At 59.5% G+C, this 11,992-nt stretch overlaps 1 protein-coding gene across 1 annotated transcript; it reads left to right on the forward strand.

Annotated features, from left to right (window-relative positions):
• Positions 1 to 2,445: 2,445 nt before the first annotated feature.
• LOC141479722 (uncharacterized) lies at positions 2,446 to 8,092 on the forward strand. The gene is made up of 20 exons (XM_074169012.1): positions 2,446 to 2,503; positions 3,088 to 3,234; positions 3,328 to 3,449; positions 3,548 to 3,656; positions 3,750 to 3,866; positions 4,033 to 4,100; positions 4,191 to 4,328; positions 4,485 to 4,670; positions 4,771 to 4,873; positions 4,964 to 5,105; positions 5,187 to 5,370; positions 5,494 to 5,593; positions 5,698 to 5,816; positions 5,937 to 5,989; positions 6,217 to 6,329; positions 6,423 to 6,571; positions 6,781 to 6,875; positions 7,176 to 7,254; positions 7,527 to 7,635; positions 8,019 to 8,092. The coding sequence occupies exons 1-20, from the start codon at positions 2,446 to 2,448 to the stop codon at positions 8,090 to 8,092; spliced, it is 2,265 nt and encodes a 754-aa protein (XP_074025113.1).
• Positions 8,093 to 11,992: the final 3,900 nt, after the last annotated feature.

The raw sequence follows: 11,992 nt of genomic DNA on the forward strand, positions 1-11,992 counted from the left end.
TTTCCGGAGGAGAACCCCTCCCGCAGCCCACCCCCTGCTCTCTGTGAACCCCCAGGATCCTGCGCAGCCTCAGGGCCCTGCACCCCGATAAACTGCACCCCGATAATACCGTGCACCCCCGGTCCCCATCCATCCCACTCCCCGGGAACCCCCATAAACCACGTGCCCTGCTCCCTGCGTACCCCAGTCCGTCCTGCGCCCCAGTCCCTGTGCGCCCCCATATTCCGTGCCCCCTGCTCCCTGTGCACCCCAATACACTGTGCACTCCCCTCCCTGTGCACCCCAGATTCTCCTGGGTCCCTGTTGCCGTGCCCCCTGGTCCCTCTGCACCCTGTGCACCCCGGTCCCAGCGCAGAGCCCCGCGTGCCCCGGTACAGCGTGAACCCCGGTCCCCTGTGCACCCCAAATTCTTGTGTACCCCGGTCCTTGTGCACCCTGATTCGCTGTGCACCTCGAACTCTGTTTGCACTGATACACCTTGCACGCTGGTCCCTGTGTACCCCTGTCCCGGTGTACCCCAATACACCATGTACCCTGGTCCCTGTGTACCCCAATACACCACGTACCCTGGTCCCCGTGTACTCCCGTCCCCGTGTACCCCAATACACCACATGCCCTGGTCCCCATGTACCCCAATACACCACCTACCCTGGTCCCCATGCACTCCCGTCCCTGTGTACCCCAATGCACCCCTGGCCTGGTGTACCCCAATACACCACATGCCCTGGTCCCCATGCACCCCCGTCCCTGTGTACCCCAATACACCACGTACCCTGGTCCCTGTGCACCTCCGTCCCTGTGTACCCCAATACACCACGTGCCCTGGTCCCCGTGCACCCCCATCCCCATGTACCCCAATACACCATATACCCTGGTCCCCGTGCACCCCTGTCCTGGTGTACCCCAATACACCCCTGGCCTGGTGTACCCCAATACACCACCTACCCTGGTCCCTGTGCACTCCTGTCCCTGTGTACCCCAATGCACCCCTGACCTGGTGTACCCCAATATACTACGTACCCTGGTCCCTGTGTACCCCAATACACCACCTACCCTGGTCCCCATGCACTCCCATCCCTGTGTACCCCAATACACCCCTGGCCTGGTGTACCCCAATACACCACATGCCCTGGTCCCCATGCACCCCCGTCCCTGTGTACCCCAATGCACCCCTGGCCTGGTGTACCCCAATACACCACGTACCCTGGTCCCCGTGTACCCCCATCCCCATGTACCCCAATACACCACATGCCCTGGTCCCCGTGCACCCCTGTCCTGGTGTACCCCAATACACCCCTGGCCTGGTGTACCCCAATACACCACCTACCCTGGTCCCTGTGCACCTCCGTCCCTGTGTACCCCAATACACCCCTGGCCTGGTGTACCCCAATACACCACGTACCCTGGTCCCTGTGTACCCCAATACACCACATTCACTGGTCCCCGTGCACCCCTGTCCCCGTGTACCCCAATACACCACGTGCCCTGGTCCCCGTGCACCCCGATCCCTGTCCCTGGTTCCTGCGTACCCCCATGCACCCCAATATACCACACACACTGGACATCCCAGATCCCTGTGCACCCCAATACACCGTGCACCCTGGTCCCCGTGCACCCCGATATACCACGCCCCCCTCCCTGTTCCCACGCCCCCCCCCAGCCCTGCGCACCCTGATAAACCGCTCAGCCCGATCCCCGCACACCCCGGATCCCTGTGCGTCCCCGTCTCTGTGCACCCCCGTATACCGCCCACCCTGGTTGTCCTGTGCACCCCCATACACCGTGCACCCTGGTCCCTGTGCACCCCGATATACCACGCCCCCCCCCCCCCCCCGTTCCCACAGCCCCCAGCCCCGCGTACCCTGATACACGGCGCACCCCGGATCCCTGTGCAGCCCCGTCCCTGTACGCTCCCATATACAGCCCACCCTGGTCTCCGTTCACCCCGATACACCGCGCACCCCACATCCCCGCACACCCCGATCCCCACGCACCCCGGCTCCCTGTGCATCTCCCTCCCTGTGCACCCCCATATACCGTGCACCCTGGTCCCCGTGCACCCCGATATACCCCGCCCCCCCGTTCCCACGCCCCCCGGCCCCGCATCCCCGTGCACCCCGATAAACCGCGCAGCCCGACTCCCACGCACCCTGGATCCCCGTCCCTGTGCACCCCCATATACCGCGCACCCTGTTCCCTCCGCACCCCGCTACTCCGCGTCCCCCCCCCCCCCACTTTAACCCTCCCCCCTCCCCAGCCCAGCGCATCCCAGCCCCCGGGGGAGGCGGGTCGACCCCGGCCCCTCCCGGTGGGAAGTGGGGGGGGTGGGCGGGGGGGCGGGCGGTCCCGGGGGCGCTCCCCGCGCATGCCCGGCACCTCCCGTTAAATACCGGCGGGTCGGGACGGACCGGGACCGCCGTCCCCGGAACCGCCGCTGCCCCCGCCATGGCCAGCGAGGGTGAGCCCGGCCGCCGCCGCCGCTGCTGCACGCAGGATGCGCCGGGTGAGCTGGGGGGGGTGTCTCCGGGGAAAGGTGGGCACCGGGGGGGGGTGGGGGTGTGTGTGTGTGTGTGTCCCCTTCCCGAGCATCGCACTGGGTCCCGGGGGGGGGGTGGTCTCGCCGTCCCGGGCACCTGGGGGTTCCCCACTCCCCTCCCGAGCATCACACCGGGGGGGTCCCCCTGCCCCTTCTCGAGCATCACCTCGGATCCCGGAGGGGGGTGTGTGTGTGTGTGTGTGTGGGGGGGGTGTCCTGCCATCCCAGGCACCAGGAGGCTCCCCCCCCCATCCTGAGCATCACACCAGGCAGCGGGGGGGGGGGTTATCCTCACCCCGGCCACTGAGGTGTTTCCCCCTCCTCCTCCCCACCCCGTCCTGAGCATCACACCGAGCATTGGGGGTGTCATATCCCCCCCCCCCCAACCCTGGGCACCGGTGGGGAACCCTCCATCCCAAGCATCACCTGTGGATACCACCCAGGGAGCCCTGTGTCCCCCCTTGTGGGGTTTGAGGATGAGGGTGACACCCCAGTGCAGCAGCACCTGGCAGGATATGTCCCCAGTGTGACTCCCCCTCCCCCCCCCGCAGATGTCCCCAAGGCCACTGAGCCCCGGGGCGACAGCGATGGTCCCCGCCGGGGTTCCCTCTGCGACCGACACTGCGCCGCCATCAACAACGTGCAGAGCGACTTGAGTGACCTGGGCTGCCACCTGCACCGTCCCCGTGTCCCCCCAGGTAGGTTGGCCATGGGATGGGCTGAGTATGGGGCTCCTGGGGGGGGGGGGACACGCTCCTACACCCACTGACACCCCCTCATCTCGCCCGCAGCCATGTCCCCACAGTGCTGCTGCCAGCAGCACTCCGAAGAGGTCTGTGAGAGCTGCGTGGTGAAAACCACCCTGACGGCTGAAAACGTTGTGGAGGCCAACAAGCTCTCCAACAACTACAAGGTGGGTGTCCTCGGTGTGGTTGGGGGCACCCATGGGTGCTCCTGGGTGGCTGTAACAGGTTTTCTCTTCCTCTTCCGTCCAAAACAATCTCTCTGCAGTTTGGCTTCAAGAAATGGAAGAGCCACGTGACGGCACGGCCCTGGGAGGACCGATCGGAGATCGTCAAGGAGCTCTACTCTGACCTCAACGTCATCCGGGGTTCTGGAGGTGGGTGGCCTCGGGGACACCCTGTGTGCTGGCAGTGTGGATTTGGGATGGTGCAGGTGACAATGGTCCCATCTGGTGCCTCCCGTCCTGCAGGGTCCACGGTGACATGTGGGAACGTCCTCTACCTGCTGCTCTTCGGCTGGTGGCTCTCGTTCCTCTATGTCCTCACAGCTGCCATGATGTTCATCACCGTTGTGGGGGCTCCTTATGGTGAGTCCCAAATTTGGGACCTCTGGGTGAGCTGTCTGTCTCCTGGCTGAGCCCAAAATGGCACCGATGGGTGCTGGAGCCTTCTGGGTCCCTTCCCTGCAGGGTGGCCCTGTAGCTGGAGGGGACATGCGTGTCCCCAACAGAGCTGATGCTCGTGTCCCCACAGGGCGGCTCTGCTGGGACCTGGCTGGGTATTTCCTCTGGCCCTTTGGCAAAGTGATCCAGAAGGTGGAGGTAACGGCGTGCCCCAAATCGGGACCCCATGGGGGGGGGGTGTGGTTGGGGTGCCCCACACTGCACCCTGACACCCCTCATCTCCCCCAGGTCCCCAAATCCCGCCGGGCGCTGGGTGCGTGCGAGGCTGGTGTGGAGGCGAGTGGTGCGGGGGAGACCTCAGCCCTGCTCGGTGGTCCCGTGCCACGCCGCTGGCGCCCGTGGTGCTGGGCAGACGGTGGACACTGGGTGAGCCCTGCGCTGGACACGGTGACACCCTTTTCCTGGGTGTGGGGACCCCGGGAGCTCCCCATCACAGTCGGGGTGGCACCCATGGGTGCCTCTGCTCCCCTGGGGTGGGTGTTTTGGGCTGGGCAAACCCTAAAGGTGACTACCAATTCACAGCAGCGTGCTGGCACCGTGGCGTGGCTGTGCCTGGGCTACCCGGTGTTGGTGCTGGCCCATGGACTAGTGTGTGTCACCGCGTGGCTCCTTGTCGTCCTCATCCCCGTGGCCAAGCTGAGTGCCCGCACCGCCACCCGTGTCCTGCTCCTGCCTCCGGAGCGGGTGCTCGTCCGGCGCCTGAGGATGGTGGGTGCCTTTGTGCTGGGGTCCCGCACCCTGCTCCAGGGCGGATTTTTTGGGGTGGGGACAGCGCTTGGAGCAGTGTCACCCACTTGTCCCTCCACAGACGGAGGTGCCACTGGAGGGAGAGGTGATTCTCTGTTGCTACCGCGCCATCAATCCCTACTACTACAAATACGCCGTGGATGGCATCAACGTCTTCGCTGTCAGTATCCTTCCATGGGCTGCAGGGGAATGGGGTTGGGGGGCTGGCCCCAAATCCCATCCACCTCGGTCATCTCCTTGACCTGCCACCCCAGACCTGCTGCCGTTGGTGCTGGTGACACTGGTGCTGGGCTACGTGGACAGCCACAACCACCTGACCAGCTCCCCTGTCAAGTTCACGTTGGCTCTGCTCTCCATCATGCCCCTCTCCTACTACATCGGGATGGCCATCGCCAGGTGAGCGGTGATGATGGGGGGACGCTTGGTGGCAAGGTGGGGACACATGCCAGCCCTGCTGACACCCTCCTCTTCCTCCAGCATCTCGGCCCAGAGTAACTTTGCGGTGGGAGCTGTGGTGAACGCCACGTTTGGCTCCATCACGGAGCTCACCTTCTACATCACGGCCCTCATCAAGGGGACACGTGAAGGCAACCGCTGCTATGCTGAGATTGTCAAGTCAGCGTTGACGGGGACACTGGTGGGCTGTGTTCTCTTCGTCCCGGTGAGCCATGGGGTGGCACGTTCATGGCATGAAGGTGCCTGGTCTCTGCAGAGACCTGGGAGGATGCTGCAAGCAGAGATGCTGATGGAGATTTCCTGGGGGGGGGCTTTCTCCATCCCCAAGGGTCTGTGCATGGTCATTGGGGGCATCCGGCACCAGGAGCAACGGTTCAACAGCCGCTCGGCGGGTGTCAGCTCGGCCCTGCTCTTCCTCTCTGTGGGAGGTGAGTTGGGGACAGATGTGTCCCCAGGTTTGGGGGGAGGGGAGTGTAGGGTGTGTGTGTCCCACCAGCATGGACACCCACCCTATGTCCCTCCATCCCCACAGGTGTCTTTGCCCCGACGCTCTTCTCCAAGGTGTACGGGAAGCTGGTCTGCGGCGAGTGCCACAACGTCACCCAGAACCCGCTGGGCCACTACCTCTGCCACAACTGTCACTTTGACCTGGTGAGCGGGGACATGGTCTTCTGATGGAGTTTGGGGTCAGGGGTGCTCCAAGCCCACCTGGCTCCTGCTCTTGGTGGTAGCAGTGGGGCTGTCCCTTGTCCCCTGCATCCCCGTTGACAGGCTCTCTCTCTGCAGATGGAGAACAACGGCACCCTCTACTACAGTCACGTCCAGTGAGTGTCTGCCGGGGTGGGGACAGCATTGTCCCCACAGTAGGGTGGCACCTCCCAGGTTGGGCTGTGGCCCCTCATTCCTCCCAGGTCCCCCTCTTTGTCACCCTGAAGGGCTCAAATCCTGCACCCCCATCTCCTCTCCTTCATCCCCAAATGGTGCAGGGAACCCCTCTGGGGTCTCCATGCCAGATCCTGATGGTACTGAACATGTCACCCATGTCCCACAGACCCCTGGTGTACACCGTGTCCCTCCTTCTCCCTGCCGCCTACCTCATTGGCCTCTTCTTCACCCTGAAAACTCACTCGCACATCTACGACATCCACATCAGCGGCTGTCACAGTGAGTGTCCCCAAACCATGGGCTGCACCAGCTGCAGGGCTGGCTCTTCTCACCTCCCTGGGATGTCCTGCCATGTCTCTGCTCTTCCCCCAGTGCCTGGCCACCACCACAGCGCTGTGGTCCACTGGTCTCGCTGGCGGGCCCTGGTTATCCTCCTGCTTTCCACCCTCTGCATGTCAGCCTGTGCTGACCTGGCCACGGAGCACATCAGCCCCATCCTCACCAACTCCACCATCTCACAGGTGAGTGTGGGACAGTGGTGAACCAGGCTTAGGGTGACCCAGGGGACCAAGATGTGCCCTGCAGGGATGAGAACCTGCCTTTGTGAGTTCCAAAAGCTGGGGGAAAGACACTGAGATGCTCAAAGGGCTGAGGAGCTTGGTTGCCCACAGCTTGGATGTGGTCAGGATCAGGTCACATGCATGTGCTGATGTCACCTCTTCTCCTGCAGTATTTCATCGGTGTCACTGTGCTGGCGATGGTGCCTGAGCTGCCAGAGATAGTCAACGGCATCCAGTTTGCCCTGCAGAACAACCTCAGCTTGAGGTGAGACGGCTCAAAGGATGGGTTTTGGGGTGTCCTCCTCCAGCGTGGTCCCTGTCCCAGTCCCATAGCTGTACCTTGGTGCCAGTGATGGGCTGCCCAGCTTCATGCCACTGGCGGGTCAGATCCCTGCCACCTTGCCCTCAAGAAGACCTAAACCCACCCAAAAAATGGGGCCAGAACCAGGTTGGGCTGCATGATTTGGTTCCCCGGGGGGGGGGCGGTTCTCACCCTGAGCTGAGCAACCCAAGGGCTGCTGGAGGCCTGGAGTTCAGCAGCTCTGAAGTCCTCTGTCCTCTCTAGCATTGAGATTGGGAACTGCATTGCTGTCCAGGTCTGCATGCTCCAGATCCCCATCCTGGTGCTCTTCACCATCTTCTATGTGAGTAGACCCAGAACAGTCCCTTGGTGATCTCCTGCAGTGGGGTTGGGGACACACAGCACTCCATAAAACATGGTGGCAAGGGCACAGCCGCAGTGTCTCCTCTGCTCAGTGCAGGGGAAAGCAGGGTCAGATGTCTCCTACCTCGGCTGGTGCTGTCCCCAGCCCTAGGGACATGTGGCAGAAGGGATTTAAGGGGTGACATGCAAGTCCCCAGTCAGTGTGGGGATGTCCTGATTGGCCATAAACCCCAAATCTTCTCTGCCTCGCAGCCCACCAACTTCACGCTTGTCTTCAGTGACCTCCATGTTTATGCCAGCATGTTCAGCGTGGTGCTCATGAACTACATCTTCATGGATGGCAAATGTGACTACTTCCAAGGTGACTGCCCACCTGTGAGGCTGCTGTGGGACTTGGTGTACCCACCTTCCCTGTGCTGATGGGGTGGGGGAGCTCCTGGAGACAGCCATGGGGTCATCTGCTTGCTGCGGCTCTTGGGCATGTGGTGGCTTGAGCAATTCTGGGGTCTTGGTTGACCATCTGGGAGGTGCTGGAGCTGCCACCCTGCAGCAGCTCCGAGGGGGATCACTCCCTTTTCACCCTTACGAGGGAGTTCTAAACCCCTTCTGATGATTGATATTTTTGCTGAGGACCATGAAAGTCCTCTACAGTGGGATAGTCTGGACCACACCAGAAGGTCTTAAGACCAACCTTCCTCCTTGCTCCAGGGAGTAACCTCCTCCAACCTGCTCTGTCTGCCCTAGGCACGGTGCTGGTGATGGTCTACTTCATCCTCCTGGCTGTGTATTTCTTCGCCCCATCGCCCAGTGGCTGCTGAGGTTTGGACTCTGCTTTCTTCAACCTTCTTGTTGGGCTCAGTGCCCATCAAGGCATTATCTGGTGTCTCAGGGATTCGGCTGGGCTGGATCCAGTCTGGAAGCATCATTTGCTGAAGCTCCTGCTGCTGCCTGGCTCCCCCAGTGGGGTGCCAGTGGAGCTTCAGTGATGGGAAAGGTGGTGGCGATGGAAGCACTCCTGAACCAAGAAGGAGCCTCAACACCAGAGCACTTCACAGAGGTATTTCTAGCCCACGCTTGTGTGGTTGGAAGGAAAATTGTCCCTAGTGGAGGGTCTTGAAGGGGATTTCTGTGTGGTCTCGAGGACAGACCCCCTCCCCTTGGGATACGTTGCACTGGGAGAAAGTGCCTGAGAAGAGCTTCTTGACCTTCCAGGTAGTAGGTGGTCCCTGGCCTCAAAGGGATTCGGGTCTGGGGATCACACAGGGCTTCTTGATGGTACTAGAAATGCACCAAAAAGTATTTTTCAGCTGTTTTGTCATTAAAGCAGTTTTGTACAAATCAGAAACAAGCTTGTTTCTCCTTAAACGAGCCTTTGGTCGCCTGTCTGGGCCCCTCTGTGCCCACCACCCAGGTTAGTGATGGTCTTGGGGTGATGGCTGCTTGGTGCCCACAAAGGATGGCTCTCAATGTGGTGGGTGTTGGGCACCAGCAATGGCACAGCCGGAGCCAGCATCCCTGGGAGTGGAGCAGGACAGCAATGTCCTTTGTCACAGCACCAGAGCAGGTGGCAGGGGAGATCCACCACCATGCCACGGGGATAGAGCCAGCTCTGTGGGCTCCAGCTTTCTCTGTGACCCTTCCTAAGCTCCAGCTCTTGTTTCCAGCCTGCTCTTGCCCGATTGTCCTGGATCACCTTTGCTCAGAGGTCTTTAACAGGCTCCTGAGAAAGGTCAGGGATGCTCCTGGTGCTGACGCAGGGTATGAAGTGTGACATGCCGGGGACCTGCTCATCTCCCTCTGCGAAGGGAAATGCTAGTGGGTGAGGTGAGAGGACAAAGCAGGTGGCTTGGACTGATTTATTAGCAGAGCTTTAAAAAACAAAACCCAAAATCAAAACACTGACAGATACATAAACACAGGCAATGTGGCTCCTGTGCCCCATCTCCCTCCCCAGCCCCTTGGGGACCTGCTTCAGCATAAAAACCGGGGGGGGGGGGGGGGGGGGGTGCTGTAGGTCCCATAGTCAAGGGAGAAACAGGACTAGACCTCAAACATCCCAGAGTAAGGCAGTGGGCAGTAGCCTGGGATCCTTCCCCTTCCCAAAGGAGGGCAGCTGCTCATTAGCAATTAATGATGCTGCCTTATCAAGCTTTTTTTGTTCTCCTAGCAGAGAATCCGTATAGACAATCCTGCTGCCGTTAATATGGATGTCTGGGAAGGTTCCTGGGTGACATCCAGAGTTGGGTGATGGCAGCAGATGGACACAGGGCAGTAAGAGACGGAAGAAGTGTGGGATGGGAGGGCAAAAGATGATGGTACCAAGCAGGTTCTCCTACAGCTCAGCTGAGGCTAAGCTGAAAGCATCTACCTTGGGCTGAGGGATGCTTGGGACTTCTCCTGGAGGTGGATCCAGACTTTGTGTTTGGGAAACCGGGTACACAGCAGGTCCCTTTCCCAGTGCAAACCCAGCAGGAGCTGCTGGTGGCTGCATGAATCCCATGAAGAGGTCCCACATGGCCTCCAGCTGCTCTGCTTGGTGCTGGGCTAAGTAGTGGGGTGAAGGCAGCAGGGCTGTCCCACAAAACCCTGTTCTGAGATGCCTTTCTCTGTCTCGGTGTGTCCTATCCCCATCCTGGGCATTATCGTGGATGTTTGTAACTCCTCTCGCTCCATCAGTTGTTGCAGATGCTGAATCCTTTCCTTCTCCCTTGGGGAACTGGCCCTGCCCTGGCAGAGCTGGTAACACTCTGCTCTTTTGCTTTCATGCATGGAATTGCATGGAGGGAGTTAACTTGTCCTTAAAATGGAGGAACCAGTACTTGGGCTGGGCTGGAGATGAAGGTGAAGACAAGCAGGAGATGAAGTATGAAAAGCCTGGAGCCATATATCCTTCAAGCCACATCCCAGAGCGAAGCTTCTGCCACAGTAAGCCAGCAAGCAGCTTCCATCATTCAAAGACTCAACATGCAGTAGACGAGCAGCAACGCGAGCAAACCCTCAGAAGGGAGCTGTGAGCTTTGCAGTGCTTAAGCCATTTCTTTAGGAAGAGCAGCAGAGCAGCCTCCAGGATCTTGTTCCCATTGTGCAGCAGCCGCCCCAGGTTCCTGGGAGAGGAGAGGCCCCTGGACAATGCTTCTATCTGCTTTTATCAGCAAAAGCAAGTCCCTGGTCCCTTATTCTGTAGCTCTCTTGGCCACGCTCCTGTAAGTCCTGTGTGCTGGCGTAGCAGCACAGCTCTGTAAGAGGGGTGAAACCAGCTCTAGGCCACCACTGGAGGGCACAGGTGGGCTCTGGGCTTGCATCTTCAGTGGTCCAGCCAGCGGAAGAGGCTTGGGCTGGCCAGCAGTGTGTTGGTGTGTCACAGGGACATCAAGGACTGGGTGGCTGAACGTGTTCCACGTCAAGATTTGAAGGTAAGGTTAAGTGACAGTGTCAGTATGGAGCCAGACTGAGGCCAGATGTGCTCCAGATCAACACTCACCACCTTCCCTGGGGAAAAGCTCCTGGCTGCCCCCATAAGGCTGTCAGAGCAAGGAAGACATAAGAGCTTAAGGAATCTACTTCATCAGGGATCCAGGCTTGGATGGTCCTAATATTGCCTTGGTGATGATGGGAGATGATGTTCTTTAAAGTAGGTAAGGGAAGAACCAGCACTTGCTATGACCAGGCTCTTCCAGTACAAAGGTCCCAGCAGAACTGGAGGCCAGGAGGCAAACAGTAAGTGCAGACATTCGGCCTCTGCAAGAAAGAGGCAAGAGCCACTGAGTTCAGGTCAGCAGAGGGAGCTGGGGAAAAGGCCTGTTGGCCTGAAGTGGTCTTGCAGAAGAGGACACCATGAACCAGGGGCAGCAGAGCAGGTACCCCGCCCACAGGTGGCAGCAGGATCTGGGGTCAGCCCCTGAGCTGGGAGCAGTGGGATCCTGCACCAAGCAGCCAGCGAGGGGCTTGGAAGGGGTTAAAATGGGATGATGAGATTGTGAAACCTAGCTCTGCCCTGTGAGCTCCATGCCCTACAAAAGGGACGGATACAACAGAGCTACATGCAGCTGCCACCACCTTCTGTGGTCCAAAGCACCAGAGAACACTTCAGGTGTAATGCCCTTTTATTTTTCCGGGGCTTGGGGAAAAAGCAGCAACTGGCACTACAGAAGGGGGGGGAAAAATCTATCCCCAAGAACAGGGGAAGCTTAACATTGGGGTGGGTGGTAACACTTCAGCTGAACATCTGGGTAGGTACTTCATAAGAAGGGTGGCAGTGACTCGATCAGCCAGGGCTGTTCAGATTAACACCATGAAGACAATGCTATAGTTTATTTAAACATAAATGCAATCTCTTAAAAAGAAACTAAAACCCCAGAGTCTAGCCTTTGCCTTTCATGACGGATGGGGAAAAGCTGATTTGAAAAAAAAAAAAAAAAAAAAAAAAAAAAGGCACTTAAAAATGGTCTTCAAATGAAAAGGACTTTGCCCAAACCTGATGCCAGCCAAGGGGAGCTGCTTGGAGTTCAATGGTCACCTGCACATGGTCTCTAGAGCCAACTTCACAGAATATGGAGCACAAGGAGACAAGAGACAGACACCCCTTCCCCTCCTGCCTTGCAGAGGTGACCGCTGCTCCTAGCAAGAGGGAGAGATGCTCCCTCTCCCCTTCTTTTGATGCTCTGGCTCCTGGGACGAGTGATCCAGGAGTTTCCGAGGATCCACATGAAAACCGCAGG

The sequence above is a fragment of the Numenius arquata genome, chromosome 2 (assembly GCF_964106895.1).
Source record: "Numenius arquata chromosome 2, bNumArq3.hap1.1, whole genome shotgun sequence".
Classification (NCBI taxonomy): domain Eukaryota; kingdom Metazoa; phylum Chordata; class Aves; order Charadriiformes; family Scolopacidae; genus Numenius; species Numenius arquata.